Source organism: Budorcas taxicolor, chromosome 2, assembly GCF_023091745.1.
Source record: "Budorcas taxicolor isolate Tak-1 chromosome 2, Takin1.1, whole genome shotgun sequence".
In the NCBI taxonomy this organism is placed as follows: domain Eukaryota; kingdom Metazoa; phylum Chordata; class Mammalia; order Artiodactyla; family Bovidae; genus Budorcas; species Budorcas taxicolor.
In genome coordinates, this window is record NC_068911.1 from 121057257 (window position 1) to 121080484 (window position 23228).

At 39.7% G+C, this 23228-nt stretch overlaps 1 protein-coding gene across 1 annotated transcript in view; it reads left to right on the forward strand.

Annotated features, from left to right (window-relative positions):
- CNTNAP5 (contactin associated protein family member 5) overlaps positions 1 to 23228 on the forward strand; it is a 1081620-nt gene that overhangs the window by 717804 nt on the left and 340588 nt on the right. Inside the window, exon 12 of the mRNA XM_052655589.1 lies at positions 2444 to 2563. Within this exon, the coding sequence (XP_052511549.1) occupies positions 2444 to 2563 (120 nt within the window). The remainder of the gene's footprint in view (positions 1 to 2443; positions 2564 to 23228) is intronic.

Consider the following 23228-nt stretch of genomic DNA (forward strand, 5'->3'; position numbering starts at 1 on the left):
TCTCACGTACACAGCATGCCTCAGAAGCTCCCAGATTCATCCTGTGGATCCCTTCAAAGGGTTTCTTCAGGACCTAGCAGTTGGCATCTCTGAAAACTTGTACTCCAGAAGCACCCAAGATGGAAACTACTCGTCTTTTTACAATCTGATCTTGAAAATGACATAATATTTGGTTAGAATCAAATCTGTAATTCCAGCCTATACTCGTGGGGAGGGTATGGATTTCAAGAAGTGCTGATTAGGTGAATTATTTTAGAGGTTGCTGTGCATGTTTTCATATGTGTGACACACACCCTGGTGTGTTATCAGTTTAAGCCAATAGAAATAAGCTATATGTCATGCTTAGCATGTAGGGTACAAGCTTTCATCTTCCCATTGGCCCCCAGCTTAAAAACAGTATGTGACTTCAAGGGAGAATTACATGAGAACAAGGATCACCTTGAAATCACTCTAATTTATACAAAGTCAAAGCCTCTGAAGCTTTAGAACTTTATTGGTAATGAATTATTTGAGGCAGCCCTCACACTTGATTGTGACAAACTGCAGCTTCGTGTTCCTGGGATGGGGCATTAGTCACAGGGGCACATTGTCTAAGGTGAGGAGTTGTTGCTCTACCTTTAAAGTTGTTAGGAGCCACTGAAGTCTTTTAAGCATGGAGGATGACATAATTGGATGTGTACCTACTGCTCTGAGCTATGTTATTTTGTTTCAAGCATCCAATGACATTCTATTTTCTCATGCATGAGACAGCAGATGCCTGCTTTCCACCCCACCAGCTTCATTCATGTTGGTGTAATGAGATTTATAAATTTCTTTTACCTGCAGATTGCTCAAAGTGTCCCATCTCAGGACAGCTGTGTCTGCCTCTCTCTGAGCATGTAAGGGTCTTTGTGGCTGTAACCAGGTTGTAACCTCCCAAGGCACAGATTCTTTGCCTTATCCTTGGTCTGTACTCAGTGGCTACCACCATGTTGACATATATGAAGGACTCAGTAAATGCTTCTTAAGTCAAACTGAATGAAACTTTATTGGGCACTGTATCTTTGATGATCCTGTTTGTGATGCCAATCGTCTTGCTGTTCACCCTGTTAGCGCGGTTCGCTGAATTCAGGATAGGGAATGTGTGAACTAAGAGGCTGGAAGGAGAATCCAGGAGCCATAGGAACTGTAGACACATTTATTCTCTCTTGTCTGGCATGGCAGTCAGAACACAGCCTCTCTCTTTGCTGACACAGCACCTGTAGCAGCAGCCGTAACCTAACCATAATGTAGCCATAATGGAACCATAGCATAACTTCTTATAACATAACCGTGGTGTCACTCCAGTGTAGTCTCAATGTGGCAGCAGTCAGGGCTTTTATGGTGAAGCTCATACAGGTGTACAATGCACAGCCCCCCGTGACCAAGTGAGTACCCCCTGATGCACATGTGTAGTGCTGTAAGTGAGCTCAGCTTTTACATAGTCATTATTTACAAAATGTGGGGCAAGAGCAAGAAGCCATGGGGCAAGAGAGCCTGACCATGCCATCGTGGCTAATTTCCTCTTTCCCTACAGGCACCTATTGGGTGATAGTTATTGTTCTGAGCTCTGGTATACAGAGAGAAGATAATGTCATTTTACTTTATTAGTGGGATTTCTGGATCTTACAGTAGCTCTATTTTTAGAGCATATTTTCAGTTTTCTAAGGAGCCTCCATACTGTTCTCCTTCATGAAAGTGAAAGTTTTAGTTCCTCAGTTGTGTCTGACTCTTTGTGATCCTATGGACTATAACCCAGCAGGCTCCTCTGTCCATAGGATTCTCTAGGCAAGAATACTGGAGTGGGTAGCTATTCCCTCCTCCAGGGGGTCTCCACATCGTGGGGATAGAACCTGAGTCTCCTGCATTGCATGCTGGAAGGAGACCCCAGGAGACACCAGGGAAGCCTTTTATATTCCCATCAACAGTGTCATAGAACTCCTTTTTATCCACAACCTCTCTAGCATCTATAATTTGTACATTTTTAATTTTTTGTCTCCCATTGTGAGTGTGACAGCCTGCTAGGTGGTGAAACAGCTGCAAACTGCACTCAGTCACCACTTAGATTCTGTAAACACTGCAGGAGACAGAATAGTGTATGATGTCCTAGCTTCACAGCTGTGTGAGTGTAGGTGAAGGACAATACATCAGCATAGGGAAGGGCTGTATAAAAGGAAAGGGGAGAATTTTTAGAGACTATAACCTAGGAGCTGTTGAGAAGAATGGGTATTAGGATGAATGCAGGAGACAGTTCCATCAAACGTTGGGGTACTTGTTTGTGAAGGCTTAGAGGGAAATAAGATTATAGGAGAAGGGAAAGAAATCACAATTGGAAGTCAATACAATAAGTAAGAGTTACTGATCCTCCAAAGGGACATGCAGAGTCAAGCAAAGTTTCCTCTCTGCTGCCTTTATGTCTTTCCAGCCCTCTATGAGCAATCCTGCGAGGTGTACAGGCACCAAGGCAACACTGCTGGTTTCTTCTATATCGACTCAGATGGCAGCGGGCCCCTGGGACCTTTCCAAGTGTATTGCAACATCACAGGTAAGGGTGTAAAAATTCCACTCATGCTTCATGTCGCTATGTGATGGTACACAGCAAAGGAAAACCCACTGGAAGGGAACACTTGTATAAAAAAAATTAAAGACCAACTTCAGAGGGGGAGATTTTATTTAGGTAAATAATAGGAATTAGCAGCTATTTTATTTTCATGAGAGAAGAGAATGTGATAATGGTCTTGACAAGGTTCCACTGAACCAAGGATTAATTATCGAGCATATTTTGCAGAGCTAATCAAGGTCATTTCTCTCTTAGAAGTCAAAAACAAAAAGAAAAGGAAAATAACCCAACAAACAAAAAAGACAAAAGCAAAATCAATAGAAAGCCCTGACTCAGGAAGTGGGAAAGCTGGATTTAGGTCTGTCCCTGAGGACTGTGTGATTCTGAGGTTCTCTCTGAGCTTCATTTCTGCAACAGTAAAGAGGAAATAGTAGTTTCTACCTCTCAGAGTTGGGGGGATTAACCAAAATCATCTATATTAGTGCAACTGACCAGTTATCCTGCAGATGCCTAATCAAACCCTGGGAGAATTCTATTTTCCCTGGCAATCTCATAATATCTTGTAACTTATTTCTAAAAGTAGTCTAAGGACATACTAAGAGCCAATTACTATACGGAAACAGCATATGATTACTAATTTATTCTTTAAAAAAAAAAAAAAACAATTCTACACCACAACCTGATGTAATAGTTATTTAAAAATAGAGCAATATGAGTACTCTGTTGTGAATATTGTTAATCAGCACATACACATTTTTGGCTTATTTGCTTTGAGCACTGGCCTTTGAAGATGCCCTCAGAATCATGTAATGAAGCAGAAAAGTAGGAGTCTATCAAGGCTCTTTGAGTCCTTAGGCCTCAGGCTCTGTTGCAACTGGGTAACCGCAACACATCTGTGGAGCTCTTTCCATAGCCAAACACTGTCCTGGGGACGCAGGATATTCAGAGAAATAAGACATAGTCATTGTCATTCATAGGCAGTAAAATCAGGAAAAATAGCATGCAATATTACAGGTAGAAATGTAAACAAACCATTGCCAAAACAGTGATGAAGGGCATTTAGCAATAATTTGCCCATCTGAGTACAAAGGACCACACTTTTTCTGCAGAAAATGCTAGTTACATGGAATTGTGTGTCATTTCATTCCATTTCCATAATACTTCATTTCTCCGAAATGTATGCTAACTGCTTCTCAATAGCCCTATGACATAATTAGAAACTGTGTTACTGTTTTCTTTTCATGCTTATGCCAGCTTGTAATGTTCAACAACCTGGTCAAGAAGTAGACTTCTAGTAGATCTTGGTTATTTTCCAAATTTAATTAACATATGAATCTCTGGGGAATAATGTTAAAAATAGACTTCCCAGAGTCAGGAATTCTAAATTCAGCAAATGCATTTTACTGAGCTTTTCAAGTGATTCTGATGCAATTTGTCCCCAGTCCACAATTTGAAAAAATGGAGGAAGTGATTTTATTACAGAATGAGGCAAAAGAGATCAGTGTTGGCAGAGTGACGGGTGTGACATATAATAATAGGATTTTTGGTCATGGCATCAATTACTCAGCTCCTGCCATCTTTGGGAAGTGAACTGAGAGTTTGCAGAGATCATGTCTTTTAATTATTTGCAACAAAAATCTGGGGTAGATACTTTTAACTCTCTATATATTACATAGAAGGAAAGAGCATGTGATAATTTCATGACCTGCTAGACAATAAATCCTGAGAGTAATAGTCAAGACTCAGGAAGCAAGCAAAACCTTCTGGTGCAGCAATAATCTATATCACTGAAACATTAATTGGATACTTTGTATTGCTTTTGTTTTGCTTGAAACTCTGTTTTTATTTTTGTAATAAAAGTAATCAATGCTAATTACAGAAAATTTAAGGGGAAAAAAAGTGTGAAGAAATATAAGATGATGTATAAACCACAATCCAGAGATTGCTATTGATATTTTATTATTAGATTTTCCTTGGGACTTTTTTGCTGTAAATGTATATGTGTGTTTTTCTATGAATGTTTATGTTTTTAGATGTATATTTTATATTATGAATTTAATAGATAAGCACAGACTAATCTTATTTTTATTAAATTATATATATATACATTGAATATAGCTTGACAAATTTAACTCCCCAAATAATATAAATATAATAATACACCATGTATGACTGATTCATGTGTCTCATTTACATGAAGTGCTCTATCCCTCTTTGGAAAGACTTCTCTTGGGATTTATGTTTGATATTTGCTCATGAGTGGCTAAAGATGAATGTTTGCTTATATTAAAGTTTGCTGTTTTGCTGATGCAATGCTAAAGGCATCAAGGCCTCTGAGTTATGTTATGTCCCAAAATTGATAGGCTGTTTTGTGCATGATTGAGGAATTCTTTGAAATATGCTTTTTGGTCACATTAAATGCAAATATATAGGTGTTTGGCTTGGTTTTTGTTTTCCTAAAGATACTTGTAGAAATAAAAGCCAACTTCTGTGTAGACTGAATTATATAATTCTCATTATTAACTGACAAAAATTTTTAATGCATAATATAATGGTAATCAAGTACTTTTTTTTTTGTTTGTGAATGTTAAGTGTTCTTAAATGTTATTAAATGAGACTGACTTATGACACAGGATAAGTGTGACAAAGTGCTTCAAGGAAGAGATGGATGCACAAGGGAGGGAGGGAGCCAGGGATGGAGGAGAGGGAAGGTGGAAATGGTCAGAGAAGATGTGCTCTGTGTTTCACTCTGTTTTTTTTTTTTAATTAATTAATTTATTTTAATTGGAGGCTAATTACTTTACAGTAGTGGTTTTTGCCATATATTGACATGAATCAGCCCTGGGTGTACATGTCCAGAGTGAACAGCGTGGGGGACTCATGTTCACTGTGGTTTTTAAAAGCACAAAGCTACTGGTTTCCACACTTTTGAGAGGCATTTCTGAGGTCATAACACAGAGAGTATAAACAATGCTGGGAGGCAGGGAACCTGGGCTTTTTCTCTTCTCTTCCTTGTGCTAGTTGGCTGAGTGCTTTGGCCTGACTGTGTATTTCCAAAATAAGAATCTGGAGCCAAGTGGTCCCACAGGTCTTCCTCATTTAGAACTCCCTGAGAGATCATTGGGTGGGCGGGTGGGGGGATCCCTGGTGGCTCAGAGAGATCATTTGAGGTGCAAAAGAAAGGGAAAAAGAAAAGTTTCTCATAAGTCTGCAGACACTTGTAAATGAATATTTTGAGGATGATGAACAGGTTTTATTTATGGAAAACCGTAAATCTGAATCCCAGCTACAATGTGTCTCTTTGCAGTGTATGCTACCCATTTCTACTGATGAGGTGGAACTTTACCCCTCCTGAGAAATTTAAGTCTGTAGTTGTAAAGAACCTGCAATGCAGGAGACTTAAGAGATGCAGGTTCAATCCTTCAGTTGGGAAGATCCCCTGGAGGAGGGAGGGCATAGCAACCTACTCCAGTATTCTTGCCTGGAGAATTCCATGGGCAGAGGAGCCTGGTGGGCTATGGTCCATAGGTTTGCAAAGAGTCAGGCCCGACTGAGGTGACTTAACAGCATCTCACCCACCACAGGGTAATCTTGGGGAGATGAGGTCCCCAAGTACCCCTTTTGGTGGAAAGCAATGTGATCTCTGCCTGGGATGGTAGGGAAAATTATAGGAGAAACTAAGGATGTGATTAAGCTGATCTGTAGGGTGGACTGAAGGTAGGCTTCTACAGATTTTGACAGGGTGTCATACCCAAGGCTACATTCTAAGTCACTTCACTACAGGATTGGGCTTCCCTGTGTGGCTCAGACAGTAAAGCGTCTGCTACAATGTGGGAAATCCGGGTTCAATCCTTGGCTTGGGAAGATCCCCTGGAGAAGGAAATGGCAACCCACTCCAGTACTCTTGCCTGGAAAATCCCGTGGATGGAGGAGCCTAGTAATAGTCCATGTGATAGAAAAGAGTAGGACAGGACTTCACTTTCACTTTCACTTTTCACCACAGGAGAAATGGAAGGCCCAGTGTTTAGCTGGAGGACTGAGTGAAGTTATCGATGAGAAAGACAGAGTACGTTTGGCAGGAATACATGTTTGCCCCGCTTTTAGCTTATCTCTAAATGATGTACAACTCATTTTAGCTCAGTTTAAATTTGTACGTTTCAGGTACTGCATGTGCAAACTGCAAAGGACGCACAGTGTGTCTGCCTCAGTGTCTTTGTGCTGCTCTAACATGTCATAGATTGATGGCTACAACAACCCCAGCAGTATGTTGTCTCACAGTTCTCAAGGGTAGGGGAACAAAACCTAGGTGCTAGCAGGGCCCATCCCCTCTTTACCTTTTGGGGAGACTCAGTCCTTCCTGGACTCTTCTCAGCATCTGGGCTCCTAGCAGCAGCCCCTGTCTCTGCCTCTTGAAGACTGTCTCCCTGGTTCCATGTGACCACCACATCACATGTGACCATTTCCTTTTATTCAAGGTGTATCTGTTTCTTTTCTTCTTATAGGGACACCAGTCATGTTGGATTAGGGTCAACCTAATGGAATATGATAGTATCTTAATTTGATCATCTTGTGAAAAATCTATTTCTCATTAAAGCCTTGCATATTCACAGGTAGAGAGGATTAGGTATTCAAGAGATCATTTTCGGGGACACAGTTCAGCATGTAACAGTATCATTTCAGTCTCCTTTACAGGCTAATCATGGAAAAGACACAGTGGTAATGAAAATTTCTTGTCAAGGGTATACCTGCATGCTGTGTGCTGAGAGCATGCCGTAGGGGAACCTAGCCCAGCCTCTCCTGGAAGAGCTATCAGGCAGACAGGTAATGTTTCTAAGACCTGGATGGAGAGTAGGAAGTGACCAAAAAAAGACACAAAGGATGGCATTTCCAGGAAGAGCAAATAAATGTCAGAATAAGGTTCCAGGGGACCTTGATCCTGCACATTTGTTGGGCCCAAGCTCACCAAGATGAATTTCTAGTTTAGAACATTTGGAAAATACACGAATGACTAAAAAAATTAAAAAATCAAACTCACTTGAATAGAAACAAAACAGAAGTTTTTGAAAATCCATCATCTGAACCATAGTTTGCCAGCAAGGAAATCTGCTATCTTAATTTTAGGGAAAAGAAAGATTTTTCTTCAATTTAATTTTTATTTTTTATTGGAGTATAGTTGATTTATAGTGTTGTGTTAGTTTCAGGTATACAGCAGAGTGAGTAAGTTATACATATACATATACCCATTCTTTTTCAGATTCTTTTCCCATATAGGGTATTAAAGAATATACAATAGGACCTTGCTATCTATTTTATATATAGTAGTGTGTATATGCTAATCCCAAGCTCAATTTTTTATCACAGATAATTCTTGACCATGCCGGACTATTTACCTGTCCCCAAGGGAAAGAAGAACACTTTTCTTACTTTTAACTTTTTATTTTGCATTGGAGGATAGCTGATTAACAACATTGTAATAGTTTCAGATGGACCACAAAGGACACAGCCACACATACACATGTATCCATTCTTCCCCATGCTCTCCTCCCATCTGGGCAGCCATGTAACAATGAGCAGAGTTCCCTGTATTACACAGTAGTCATCCATTTAAAATATAGTAGAGTGTAGCTGTCTATTTCAAACTCCCTATCTCTCCCTATCTCCCTAACTATCTCTACCCTCATTCTTCCCCCCAGCAACCACGAGGTCATTATTTAAGACTATAAATCTGTTTCTATTTTGCAAATAAGTTAATTTATATTACATCTATTTAGATTCCACATGTAAGGGATGCCATAGGATATTTTTGCTTTTCTATTTTACATCCTTCACTCACTGGGACAATCTCTAGGTCCATCCATGTTGTTGCAAATGACACTAATTCATTTTTTTTGATAGCTGAGTAATATTCCATTGTGTATATTTATTGTTTTCTTTATCCATTCTTCTGTCAAGGGACATTATTTTGTCTCCATGTCTTGGTTATTATAAATAGCGCTGCAATGAACAATGGAGTGTATGTAACTTTTTGGACCATGTTTTTTTCCAGACATATGCCCAGAATTGGGATTGTAGGGTCATATGATAGCTTTATTTTTAGTTTTTTAAAGGGACATACATATTTGAACAACTTTCTGAGCACCAACAACAAGCCAGTATTCAGGTTATAGATGGTTTTTGGCACTGTTTCCTACTCTGGAGGACTATATCTACAAAATGGATTGCTTACTTTAGGGACTGTTTACAAAGGAGTTAATATACAAGAAGAAATTAGGGAAATATACTATATTACAGACCTTTTAACAAAGGAACTGTTACTACTGTCAGGCTCATTCAGGTGAGGGGAAGGAGTGTGGCCAGAGCAGAAAGGAGGTTAGGATGTTAAGAATCTGTGCCTTAGGACAGCTATGACCTCCAGCATGGAAAAAGCCAGCAAGGAGCCTGGGGAATAACTTCAGTCTATCGTTGCCCCTTTCAGTCTCTTTCCTATGTCTTCATGTAGCAAATTCTGCTAGATTTTAAAAGACAAGAGTACTGTAAGTTCTCTACATTAGAATGTTCAAGTTGCAAACTTTCAAAGAACTGAACCTGCTTTTGCATGTCCATCATGTAACTTAGTTCAGGTGTCTGGCATGCATTGCCATGCATCCTCTACAAGTGGTTGCAATTTTATGTACTTTACTGTACTGTACTGTATAGAGTACAGTAGTTCACTATCTTTACTTCAAGCCCAGATTGTCCAGAAGCAAGCAAAGAAGCAGCAGCAATGTAGATGGAACTGCTAACTGCTCAGTGATAATGATGGAAATGAGAGAGTGGAGTGAGGTGAAAATATGGTCAGTCAGTCAGCTCACTCAGTCATGAGCTTTGCAACTCCAAGGACTGCAGCAAATCAGGCCTCCCTGTCTATGACCAACTCCAGGAGCTTGCTCAAACTCATGTCCATTGAGATGGTGATGCCATCCAAATATCTCATCCTCTGTCATCCACTTCTTCTCCTGCCTTCAATCTTTCCCAGCATCAGGATCTTTTCCAATGAGTCAGTTCTTGGAATTAGGTGGCCAAAATATTAGAGCTTCAGCATCAGTCCTTCCAAGGAATATTTAGGACTGATTTCTTTTAAGATTTATTGGTTTGATCTCTTTGCAATCCAAGGGACTCTCAACAGTCTTCTGCAACACCACAGTTCAAAATCATCAATTCTTTAGCACTCAGATTTCTTTATAGTCCAACTCTCACATCCATACATGACTACTGGAGAAACCATAGCTTTGACTAGATGGAGTTTTGTTGGCAAAGTGATGTCTCTGTTTTTTAATATGCTGTCAAGGTTAGTTATAGCTTTTCTTCAAGGAGCAAGTGTCTTTTGATTTCATGATTTCAGTCACCATCTGCAGTAATTTTGGAGCCCAAGAAAATAAAGTCTGTCACTGTTTCCATTGTTTCCCCTTCAATTTGCCATAAATAAATGGGACTAGATGCCGTGATCCTCATTATTTGACTGTTGAGTTTTAGGCCAACTTTTTCACTCTGCTCTTTCATCAAATGCTCTTTAGTTCTTCTTTGCTGTCTGCCATAAGGTGATGTCATGTGAATATCTGAGGTTATTGATATTTCTCCTGACACATTTGATTCCAGCTGTGCTTCATCCAGCCTGGCATTTTGCAGGATGTACTCTGCATATAAGTTAAATAAGTAGGGTGGCAATATATGGCCTTGGCATACTCCTTTCCTCATTTGGAAACAGTCCATTGTTCCATGTCAGGTTCTAACTGTAGCTTCTTAACCTGCATACAGATTTCTCAGGAGGCAGGTAAGGTAGTCTGGTATTCCCATCTCTCTTTCTTTTTAATTAATGTGTTTATTTTAATTGGAGGTTAATTACTTTTCAATACTGTAGTGGTTTTTGCCATACATTGACATGAATAAGCCATGGGTGTACATGTGTCTCCCATCCTGAACCCACCCTCTCACCTCCCTCCCTATCCCATCCCTCAGGGTTGTCCCAGTGCATTGACTTTGAGTGCCCTGTTTCATACATTAAACTTGGACTGGTGATCTGTTTCATATATGGTAATATTCATGTTCCAATGCTATTCTCTCAAATCATCACACCCTTGCCTTCTTTCTCCCACAGAGTATGAAAGTCTGTTCTTTATATCTGTATCTCTTTTACTGTCTTGCATATAGGGTCATCATTACCATCTTTCTAAATTCCATATATATGCATTAATATACCATATTGGTGTTTTTCTTTCTGACTTACTTCACTCTGAATAACAGGCTCAGTTTTATCCACCTCATTAGAACTGATTCAGATGCATTCTTTTTAATAGCTGAGTAGTATTTCATTGTGTATATGTACTACAGCTTTCTTATCCATTCATCTGCTGACAGACAGCTAGGTTGCTTCCATGTCCTAGCTATTGCAAACAATGCTCTGATGAATTTTGGGGTACACACATATCTTTGAACTCTGGTTTCCTTGGTGTATATGCCCAGCAGTGGGATTGCTGGCTTGTATTGCCATTCTATTTCCAGTTTTTTAAGGAATCTCCACACTGTTCTCCATACTGGCTGTACTAGTTGGAATTCCTACCAACAGTGTAAGAGGGTTCCCTTTTTTCCACACCCTCTCCGGCATTTGTTGTTTGTAGACTTTTTGATAGCAGCCATTCTGACTGGCGTGAGATGGTACCTCATTGTGGTTTTGATTTGCATTTCTCTGATAATGAGTGATGCTGAGCATCTTTTCATGTGTTTGTTAGCCATCTGTATGTTTGCTTTGGAGAAATGTCTATTTAGTTCTTTGGCCAATTTTTGATTGGGTCATTTATTTTTCTGAAATTGAGGTGCATGAACTGCTTGTATATTTTTGAGATTAATTCTTTGTCAGTTGCTTCATTTGCTATTATTTCCTCCCATTCTGAAGGCTGTCTTCTCACCTTGGTTATAGTTTCCTCTGTGTGCAAAAGCTTTTAAGTTTAGTTAGGTCTCATTTGTTTATTTTTGCTTTTATTTCCATTACTCTGGGAGGTGACTCATAGAGGATCCTGCTGTGATTTATGTCAGAGTGTTTTGTCTATATTTTCTGATAGGAGTTTTACAGTTTCTGGTCTTATATTTAGATCTTTAATCCATTTTGAGTTTACTTTTGTGTAGAGTGTTAGAAAGTTTCTAGTTTCATTGTTTTACAGATAGTTGGCCAGTTTTCCCAGCACCACTTGTTAAAGAGATTGTCTTTTCTCCATTGTATATTCTTGCCTCTTTTGTCAAAGATAAGGTGTCCATAGGTGCATGAATGTATCTCTGGGCTTTCTATTTTGTTCTATTGATGTATATTTCTGTCTTTGTGCCAGTACCATACTGTCTTGATTACTGTAGCTTTGTAGTATAGTCTGAAGTCAGGCAGGTTGATTCCTCCAGTTCCATTCTTCTTTCTCAAGAATGTTTTGTATATTATAGTTCTCTTTTTTTTGTATTTCCAAACAAATTATGAAATTATTTATTCTAGTTCTGTGAAAAATACCATTGGTAGCTTGATAGGGATTGCATTGAATCTATAGATTGCTTTGTGTTTTATACTTATTTTCACTATATTGATTCTTCCCATCCATGAACGTGGTATATTTCTTTATCTATATGTGTCATCTTTGATTTCTTTCATCAGTGTTTTATAATGTTCTGTATATAGGTCTTTGGTTTCTTTAGGTAGATTTATTCCTAAGTATTTTATTCTTTTCATCACAATGGTCAATGGAATTGTTTCCTTAATTTCTCTTTCTGTTTTCTCATTGTTAGTATACAGTAATGCAAGGGATTTTTGTGTACTAATTTTATATCCTGCAACCTTACTATATTTATTGATTAGCTCTAGTAATTTTCTGGTGATGTCTTTAGGGTTTTCTATGTAGAGGATCATGTCATTTGCAAACAGTGAGAGGTTTGCTTCTTCTTTTCCAATCTGGATGTCTTTTATTTCTTTTTCTTTTCTGATTGCTGTGTCTAAAACTTCCAAAACTATGTTGAATAGTAATGATGAGAGTGGGCACCCTTGTCTTGTTCCTGACTTTAAGGGAAATGCTTTCAATTTTTCACCATTGAGGATAATGTTTGCTACAATTTTATCATATATAGCTTTTATTATGTTGAGGTATGGGCTTCCCTTGTGGCTCAGCTGGTAAAGAATCTGCCTGCAATGTGGGAGACCTGGGTTCAATCCTTTGGCTGGGAAGATCCCATGGAGAAGGGAAAGGCTACCTACTCTAGTATTCTGGCCTGGAGAATTCCATGGACTGTATAGTCCATAGCGTCGCAAAGAGTCAGACACAACCGAGTGACTTTCACTTTCACTTTTCACATGTTACTTCTATGCCTGCTTTCTGGAGTGTTTTTATCATAAATGGATGTTGAATTTTGTCAAAGGCTTTCTCTGCATCTATTGAGATAATTATATGATTTTATTTTTCAATTTGTTAATGTGTTGTATCACTTGATTGATTTGCATGTTATTCCCATCTCTTTAAGAATTTTCCACAGTTTGTTGTGATCCACACAGTCAAAGTCTTTATCATAGTCAATGAAGCAGAAGTAGATATTTTTCTGGAATTCTCTTGCTTTTTCTATTAGCCAATGCCTGTTAGCAATTTAATCTCTGGTTCCTCTGCCTTTTTAAAATCCAGCTTGAACATCTGGAAGATCTGGAAAAGATGGTAAATGTTGCTTATTGTTATACAATATTACAGTATAGTACTATATAGCTGATTGTGTTAGTTGGATACCTAGGCCAACTTTGTTGGACATATGAACAAATTGGACTTATGAACTCACTCTCAGAATGGAGTTCACTTGTTTATAGACAACTTACTGTACTTAGGTAAGGCTTTTAGTCAGCTTTCCTGGGCACAGAGAATGCTGTAGAAGGGTGGAGAGTACATCCAGTGGAGCAAATGGAAAATATCCTGGTTAAAGAACTGTCCAAATAAACCCAGGGAGGGAAGTTACTTGCATTCATTAAGGATGAAAGTTGGTTGTGAAGTAGGATCAGTGAATAAAATCCACAAGCCATGCAAATATATGAAGTATGAATTTGTTCATTAGGTTCCCATCTGAAGCAGAAAGAACCTTCATTTGCAGCTTCAAAGAAAGTGAGATTAGAATGGATTCAAGGAACATTCATGAAAGAGACACTTAAGAGAGCTAGCTGACTCTCAAAGTTGGTAAGCCATTCAAGTGGTGAATAATTAAGGACAAGTGAACCACTAAGAGAAACAGTAACATATACTAACATAATGTTTTATTCAAAGGGACACCTGGGACCTGTGCCTCTATCTGATGACTCTATCTAAGTCTTTTAGTCTGAATGTGGACAGTTTCAGACAATGATGTGAAGTTCGTGTTCATCCTTGGCTGCAACAGCCTAGTTGGGTCAGTATGGAGGAATGTATTTGAGACAACAAGGAATCTAGTTCGACTTGGAATTGTATTGCTTAGTGAAAATGAATGGGGTAGACTCATAGAATGAGTTAGATGCCATCAGAAAGTGAGGAAGTGCTGGGCACTACAATCAGTGCAAAGAGCAAGACAGGAGTGGAGAAAGATTAGGGCACAGTAAGAAGCTGGAATGAGTGAACATCCAAAGTACCTGTGTGGGAAGTGTGTGTTATTGATACACAAAAATGTGGTGAGTGAAACATCAGATTGGTTGAGTCATGATGTGCAGATGATATCAGACATTATCATGAATACTTCTGTGAAGAGGATTTTTAAATAAGACTAATATTTAAATCAGTGGCCTTTGAATTAAGCAGATTGCCCTCCAAAAAGCCAGATGGCCTTATCCAATCAGCTGAAGGCTCAGTAAAACAAAGACTGACCTCCTCCAAGCAAGAGGAAAGTCACCCAGCAGACTATCTTTCTGCTTGAACTGCGATAGTTTACTAGATTTCCAGCCTACTGGTCTATCCTCCATATCCTGGGAACCAATTAGGCACTGAGCGGGGGGAAAATATATATATATAAAGTGCAACAGCTCGTATCCAAGGGCTGGCATTGAGTGAGCAGGCAAGAAGAGTTACTGACTGGAGAAGGTACAGTGAAGGATTGTCAGCAATAGGAGACAGAGGGCAAGCTGCAGTTTCACTCTCACCTGATGTTGATGAAACACACTTTTGCATCTTTGAAAGTCTGAAACCTGAAGGTTTGTATGTAGGGGTCTTACTGTATTCTGAACTGAGCTTGAGTCACTCCTGCTATTTGTAACCTTTCCTACAAGTCCAATAGTGAAAAGTGTCCTGTTGCTCCTCATTGTTCCAAGATCCATCATTGCTCCCCTGTCTCCCCAAAGCCTATTCTTCTCCCAACATAAGTGTCACTAGTGGAAGGAACACAGGTTTTGGAGTCACATTGGTGTTCCTATCTTAGCGCTGGTACGTTCTAGTTGGGTGACCTTGGACAAGTCGTTCAACATTTCTGGATCTTGGTTTTCTTATCAGGGACATGAAGATGATAAAACTGTCTGCCTTTTGAGATTAATCTGAGGAATATGTTATATATGGCAAGTTCCTTGTCCCAAAACATAGATGGTCATGAAACAGAGTAGACAGATATCATGGTGTAATATTAACCATGACCTCTTTCACTCTTACTGCTCTTCTAGTAGTATAGATAGAACCTATGACCATCTGATTGGTGAAAATGAATGATTGCTCAGTCATGTCCAACTCTTTGCTACCCCATGGACTATCCATGGAATTCTCTAGGCCAGAATACTGGAGTGGGTAGCTTTTATCTTCTTCAGGGGGTCTTCCCAACCCAGGGATTGAACCTAGGTCCCCCACATTGCAGGCCGATTCTTTACCGGCTGAGTCACAAGTGAAGCCCCCAATTGAGTGGTAAAAGGTAACTATTTCCTCTTGCCAGCAATGGTGTTTTTATTCCTTCTATGTTGCCACAGATTTCAGAGACCTTAGAAGCCTGGAGGGAGCATGTCTGAGGGGAAATTTCCAGTATCAGTAAGGCAGAATTAGAAGCAAAAGACACTCTGACAAGATTTTCCCTAGAGCTTGACATTTCAACTGACTCTACTGTTTACATTTTGCCATTTTGAATTGTTAACAAGACACCTTGTCAACATGTTAAAAGATATTTTCCAGCCACACAGTTTTTCCTCTGTGCAGTATAATTGCATATTGATGTGCAAAGTTGTTTGTCTAGAACCACTAACAAAAACACATTTATTTCCTGTCTTGATTGATACAAAACCTGTTTCATGTGGCTAGACCTGTACAGAGACCATCAGGCACTAAAGAGAAATTTGCAAGGAAGGTTTGGTCAAATCTTGAAAGCAAAACTTGTTTTCCTTCTCAAATAGCTCCTAATTCATTTACAAGCCACCTTGGGAATTTCTGTCTTATCACTCTTATGTTATGATGCTATTATGATGCTCTGTTTCTCACTCCTTTGGCAACAGGCTCTGTTTTCATTAAAACTCATCAAAGCATGCATGATGGAGTAGGTAAGGAAGCTGCAATTGAAATCTCTCTAATATTCCTGCACACAATTGTGCAGTGGGATTGCAGGTAATAGATTACCATCCAAGTCATTGACAGAAAGAAAAAAAAAAATGTCCATTTAGTTCAGTCTAATAGTTGTTGGTTTTGCTTTCCAAAGTTAGAGCAATGTCATTGAGGTGACAGTCTTACGTATGGACTGCACAAGTCTGTCAGTATAGAGGAAATAAGAGTTACTCATGACACACTCACTTATGGCACATTTGTTTCCCCCAAACTTCTTAGTACGTTGTTAATTTTTTGAAGCTGTATTTTACACCAAGAGGAGTAGAATTCAGTGGCTGGTGCCATATATATTTGTAACCAAGTTCTGTTTTGGTTTCTCCTATTGGCTGATTTCTATACCAAACACTCCAGTTTACACATACACACACACACACACCAAAAAGGAAGTATTAGCTTCCATTATCTGCCAAACTCTTCTACAGTTTGTAGAAGCTGGGCTGGGCTCAAGTTCTCCAGGTTCTGCCATCATGGCAGAAGTACTGTTGCCAAAATATTGTGACTTGATTACAAACTGTGTAAAACTGTGCTAAATATCTGTTGGTCATGAGACTAGTTTGAGATGCATTACTTTGAAATATTGTTCTTTTCTTTACAAATGTGCTAATGAGGCTGCTGCTTCTGCTGCTGCTGCTAAATAGCTTCAGTTGTGTCCAACTCTGTGCAACCCCAGAGATGGCAGCCCACCATGCTCCGCTGTCCCTGGGATTCTCCAGGCAAGAACACTGGAGTGGGTTGCCATTTCCTTCTCCAATGCATGAAAGTGAAAAGTGAAAGTGAAGTCGCTCAGTCGTGTCTGACTCTTTGCGACCCATGGACTGCAGCCTACCAGTCTCCTCCATCCATGGGATTCTCCAGACAAGAGTACTGGAGTGGGCTGCCACTGCCGAGGCTAGTGAGTTATAGAAGAGGATTCCAACTAGAACCAGCTGATTTAAATCTTTGGCTCTGCCTGCTTCTCCATACTTCTTATCAAAGGACAGGAAAGCATGGAAGGCAATCGTCTTCTATTTGAATCAATATGCATTGGTTGTTTGCTCTGTCTAGGCACTGACAAGGCACTTAAGATATAGAAAAGATTCAGATATGGTCCCCAAGTTCCACAGAATATATCATCTCAAGTTCTTGTGGTAAAAAAGAAAAAAAAAACACCCAGATCTTTCCCACTTTGATTCATAATTCATATATCAGCAAGAGTGATGCTTTAAAAACAGGTCTGCCCACACCTTCTCACCCCTTTATCCTGCCTGTGTATATCACAAGCTTTTAACTCATGGATTATATTTTTTTAAGGACACGGTTGTGAGGATACGTGAATTCATATGCATTAATTGAAACTCTTAGAACAATTTCTGGTACATATTCATCCTCCAAATTATCATGCTTATTATGTATTATAGTTATTTCCCTTGGGTCCACAAACAAGTTTTCTTGTCTTTGTATCTCAGTTTCTCTCTCTGTAAATGGAGGGTTGATGATGTCTTCTTATTATTGAGATATAGTCAAGTTAAATGAGTTAATGTTTAAACAATGTTGGAGAGTAACTGACACCTAAGAAACTGAGGTTTTTCTCTTTATCTTCTCCCCCCTTCTCTTGCAACCGTGTCCCTTGTCTGTGGGCAGCAGGCTCATCACAATCCAAGGAGGATGCTACAGATTGTGTCTCCTGATGGTCCAGTTGTTGTTGCTCGGTTGGGACTCACTCATGAGTGACATATGCACTGTGGCTCACTAGGAGTTTAATCAGTTGGAATAATGCCTGTATTTTACTTCTATTAGGTTGGTACAAAAGTAACTGAGATTCGAAAGTAATCATAGTTGGTGTAAAAATAATTGTGGCTGACTTTTGCACCAACTGCAATTACTATTTTGCACCAACTGCAATTGCTGTTTTGCAAGAACTGCAATTACTTTTGCATCAGCCACAATAACTTTTTAACTTCAATTACTTTTGCGCAAATCTCAATTACTTTGGCACGAACTGTAATTACTATTACTTTTGTGCCAACCACAATTATTTTTAAACCTCAATTACTTTTGCACCAATTGCAATGAATTTGCACCAGCCACAATTACTTTTGCACCAAACTAATATTTCAGAGGGACAGTTTGCTTTCTGTAGACCAAGTAAGTGTTTTCCAGGGGACTTTTTGAACTGAACAAGGATGGTCATCCAGCTGCTTAGAAGATGGAAGACTTTTAAAATGTCAGTCTCCCTGTTTAATACATCATGCTGTCAGTCAGGGGCTTCCCAGGTGGCTCAGTGGTAGAGAATTCACCTTCAAATGCAGGAGATGCAGATTCGATCCCTGGGTCAGGAAGATCCCCTGGAGAAGGAAACGGCTACCTACTCCAATGTTCTTGCCTGGGAAATCCCATGGACAGCGGAGCCGGCAAGCTAGAGTCCATAAGCTTGCAGACAGTTAGACATGACTTAGTAACAAAACCACCACCACACTGTCAGCCAAGACCTGGTGACCACATAGAGCTTCTAGAAGGCTGGTCTCTTAGGTAAAGCTGGGGAATAGATCGGCTTTTGTGAAAGGCCCAAGCTTTAAAGTGGTCTCTCTGGACTAGCGGCAGACTGCATAATCTCCTGCTAAATTGTGCCATTAAATAAAACTACTAAGTTGTAAAGCTATAGAATTACCATGAAATTAAAGCATTGTCACCTATGAATTGCCAAGAGTTTTCACAGGCACTTGGAGAAATGCCTTTCACACACACCACTTTAGCAGGGCCAGTTGATTCCAGACAAAGTGAGTGAGAACAGAAAGCACATGACAAAGTTGGGGAAAATGATTGTAATGTGATTTTCATAGATTTAGTTGCTCGTTCATAAATGCACATCCATTTACTAATTCATTTCGTGGATTATTTTATTAAACTTTTATTTATTTACCCATTCATTAATTCTGTCATTTATTTATTTCTGCATTTATTTTTTCATGGGCTTGGTTACTGACAGGGCTTCCCAGGTGGCACAGTGGTAAAGAATCTGCCTACAGTGTAGAAGATCAGAGTTCAATCCCTGGGTCAGGAAGATCCCCTAGAGAAGGGAATGGCAACCCATTCCAGTATTCTTGCCTGAAAAATGCCATGCGCAGAGGAGCCTACTTACACATTACTCATTCATTCAATCAATCAATCAGTCACTTAGACTAAGTCCCCTACATATGAATGAGTTCTGTTCCTAGAGCACATTTGTAAGTCCGATTTGTTCATAAGTCCAATGAAGTTAACCTAGGTACCACAATCAGATATAGAGTACTGCACTGTATTTTTCACACCAATAATACATAAAAACAAGAAAGTACTGCTTAAGAGAGGTCAGCCAGTATTGGGTCAAGTACCAGAAGTCATGTTGATTATCAATATACTGATCAATATGTTTAACATATTAAATGTAAAAAAAAAATGGGCTTTATTGCTGAAACCAATGTTTTACTAAATAACATAATGAATGTTTTATGTAGTTTGTAAGTCAACTGTACTTAAATAAAAAAAATAATAAACCAAAAAAAAAACCAAGCACAAAAAATAAAGAAAATATCTTATTCTTACATTAAATACCTTGAAAAGTACAGTAGTACAGTTGAACGGTTGGCATAAGGTAGGTGGCACACATGTTCTCATCTTTGAAGGTTTGCAACTTGAAGGTTTATATTTAGGGCACTTACATTATTCAGCTGGTCATTTATGATAAGCCATTAAAATAACCTTTGAGCACTGGCTGGACTAAGCACCAAGGTTTCACAATGAATGTTTGTATTATTCTCAAGAAATTCACAGTTCAGAGAGGGAATCAGACGTTGTAACAGTTTTTACACCTGGTATGGCAAATAGTGTAGCAACCAATAGTACAGAAAGAATACAAAGGAGTCAGTGGTTATATCAAGGGGTGCATGGAGACAGCACAGTGCTCAGAGAAGATGCGCTTGAAGAGATGCCCTCTGAGTTGAATTTTACACTAGAAACAGCTAACATTTAATCAAGTTTCTATTTGTTGGAGATGCCATGATAGGCACTTCATGAGGCCATTCAGGTTTTTTGAAATCATGTGAAGAAGGTATGATTATTTCCATTTTACAGAGCAGGGTGCTGAAATCTTGAGAGGCTAAATAAATTGTCAGGAGCAAACAGTGAAGTTGGATCTAATTTGTGATTCCCGTTCCCGGGTTCCTAGCCCAGATGACACAGATGCTCTGAGGCCAGTGAAGACCCAAGTGTCGGTTCACACAGACCCTTCCTCTCCCTGGGTTGCTCCCATCCATTGGTGAAGGCCACAGTGGAAAGGTTTCCCAGGAAGTGATCCTGCAGGGAGAAGATCTGCATCATTCCTTCCTGGATTGTCACTTTCTGTTGTTGAGTCGCTAAGTTGTGTCTGACTCTTTGCAACTCCATGGACTGCAGCACAACAGGCTTCCCTGTCCTTCACTATCTCCCAGAATTTGCTCAAACTCATATCCATTGACTCTATGATGTTATCCAACCATCCCATCCTCTGTCACCCCCTAATTGTTCTAAGTATTTGATGAAAATTATGTAAAATAAAGTTGCTTGCTTAAGTTTTCTTTCTTTTATAAATGAACTGAGACAAACATTTAAAATGGAATTTTATAGGCCTGTTCCCAGCAATGTTTATTCAGTAGGTTTAGGACTATGATAAAAATGACATTTTCAGCAAGCACCTGAAGATTTTGGATCTTGGGAAACAGCTATATTAAGGTGATTATCACAGTGTACAACATTTAATAATTACCTTCTTTCTTTGTCTCCCCACTTCTAAGCAGGGTGGGAGAACTAGTCAGTGATTAAAAGAGCTGCTCTTTTTGAGACCCAAACACAAGGCTTACCCTGCCCCTTCTTGATGGAAATTTCACCGCACATTTTTTATTGTGGGTACCTGGAGAGCCCTTCCTCGTGGTGTATGGGGATCAGGACACAGTCCAAACAACCTGTGTTTATTGAGGCTTCTCTATGCTCCATGCTGTATAAGCCACTATAAATCACTGACCCTTGTGCTCTAGGACTTACGCTTAACTTCCAGCTCTTAAAACCTTTCCCTTTAGGTCATTCTATTTAATTTGCCCAGTTATCCCATAGATTCTCAACACCAGGGGATATTGAGCATGTTCATTTCTATGAGACTCAGTTTCTTCATCTGTATAATAGGAATGATCAGTTAATTTTACCTCAGTGGGTTGATGTGTGGGTTAAATAAAATTAAATGAGCAATGTACCTCATGTGCTCAGTACAATATGTAGCATTCTCTAAGCGCTCCTGAGATAGAAGCCACAATCACCCAGCTCCATCATCTTGTTTGTATGTGTGCTCAGACACGTCCGATTCTTTGCGACCCCATGGAGTGTAGCCCAGAGGTGCCTCTGTCCATGGAATTTTCCAAGCAAGAATGCTGGAATGGGTAGCCATTTCCTTCTCCAGTGTATTGTCCTGACCCAGGTATCAAACCCACATTTCTGTGCCTCTGTAATCATCATGAGCCGTGTGCACGTGTGCTCCATCATGTCTGACTCTTAATGACCCCATGGACTGTCGGCCTGCCAGGTTCCTCTGTCCGTGAGATTTTCCAGGCAAGAACAGTGGAGTAGGTTGCCATGCCCTCCTCCAGGGAATCTTCCTATATCTCCTGCATTGGTAGGCAGATTCTTTATTGCTGAGCCATTGGGAAGAGCTAAATGTTGAAGGAATCAGGGACAGAAGCGATCATGTAAGGCTTTGTTGGAGACATAGAGCTTAGTTATGAAGTTGAAACCTATGTGTCTTAAGTTAGGCAGAGTAGAAAAAAGAGGAAAAATCAATCTTGATGAGCTCAGTGACATCATGGATGTGGTGATGCAGTGAGCTTGTGCCCAAGGGCTCCTTGACTCATTTGAAGGCTCTTGGCTCATCCGTGTGTTTTAATACAGTCTTACCTTTGGGCAAACACTTTTCTTGTTCAGAAGAATGAAATAACAAGTGGGAGTCAAAGGTTTCTCCCAGAAATCTTGCTTTTGCTTTGAGCCCAGAATTCTGGGGAGAGATGATGAATCAGTCAGTCTGTACATTACAAAGAATAAAAAAGCCCAAAAGGTACTAGCAGTTTGTGATTCCACATTTTGTGATGCAGGGGAAGCAGAGAGACCCTTTATCTAGGAGCCTTTATTCTTCATGGATCTTCACAGCAGGTGAGCTCAAGTCTCCTGAGCACCAATCAGCCATGCCTGCTGTGTGCAGAGTTTGACTCTGTTCTATTTGTATCTTCTTGTAAAGAGGAGCTGATAAGAGACATTGGCTGGGTCGACCATCTGTGGTGACAGTTTCCATGTGCTATTTTCCGTGCCAGCTGTGGGTGTCCTGGCTAACTCTTATGACTTAGATATGACTTTGTTCTGGAATGACATGTACTCATCTCCTTCTCCCTTATTGTTTGCTCTTATGACTTTCTTCAGTCCATCACCTTTCTTATGGCTCCCCCTTGAATCCACATAATCAGTAAACATCTGCCCAATCAAGCATTGGTGGCAAGTGCTTGGGCATGGCTTGCATCTCAGCACTGATACTTCCTAGTTTTGTCAAGTTATGTGATCCAAGGTGTTACTTGGCTTCCTTGTTCCTTAGTTGCCTTCTTGGTCATTACAAATAGAGCCTATGTATGAGACTGTTGTGAGTTTTATAGGAGTTAATCATTGTAAACCACAAGAAAATCATTTTCTGACATTGTATACCCCATATGCGCTCATTTATAACATTATTTTCATCACTCTGTTCTCAGAAACCTTGACACTGGCTTCTTGGTGTTCCTGGGATATAATGATGAAAATGAAAGTGAAAGTGAAAGCCACTCAGTCGTGCCCAACTCTTTGCGACTCCATGGACTTTACAGTCCATGGAATTCTCCAGGTCAGAATACTGGAATGGGCAACCTTTCCCTTCTCCCAGGGATCTTCCCAACTCAGGGATCAAACCCAGGCCTCCCATTTGGCAGGCAGATTCTTTAGCAGCTGAGCTACAAGGGAAACAATGATGAAAATAATAACTAATAAACTTCAGGAATGTGTAACACCTGGTGACTTGA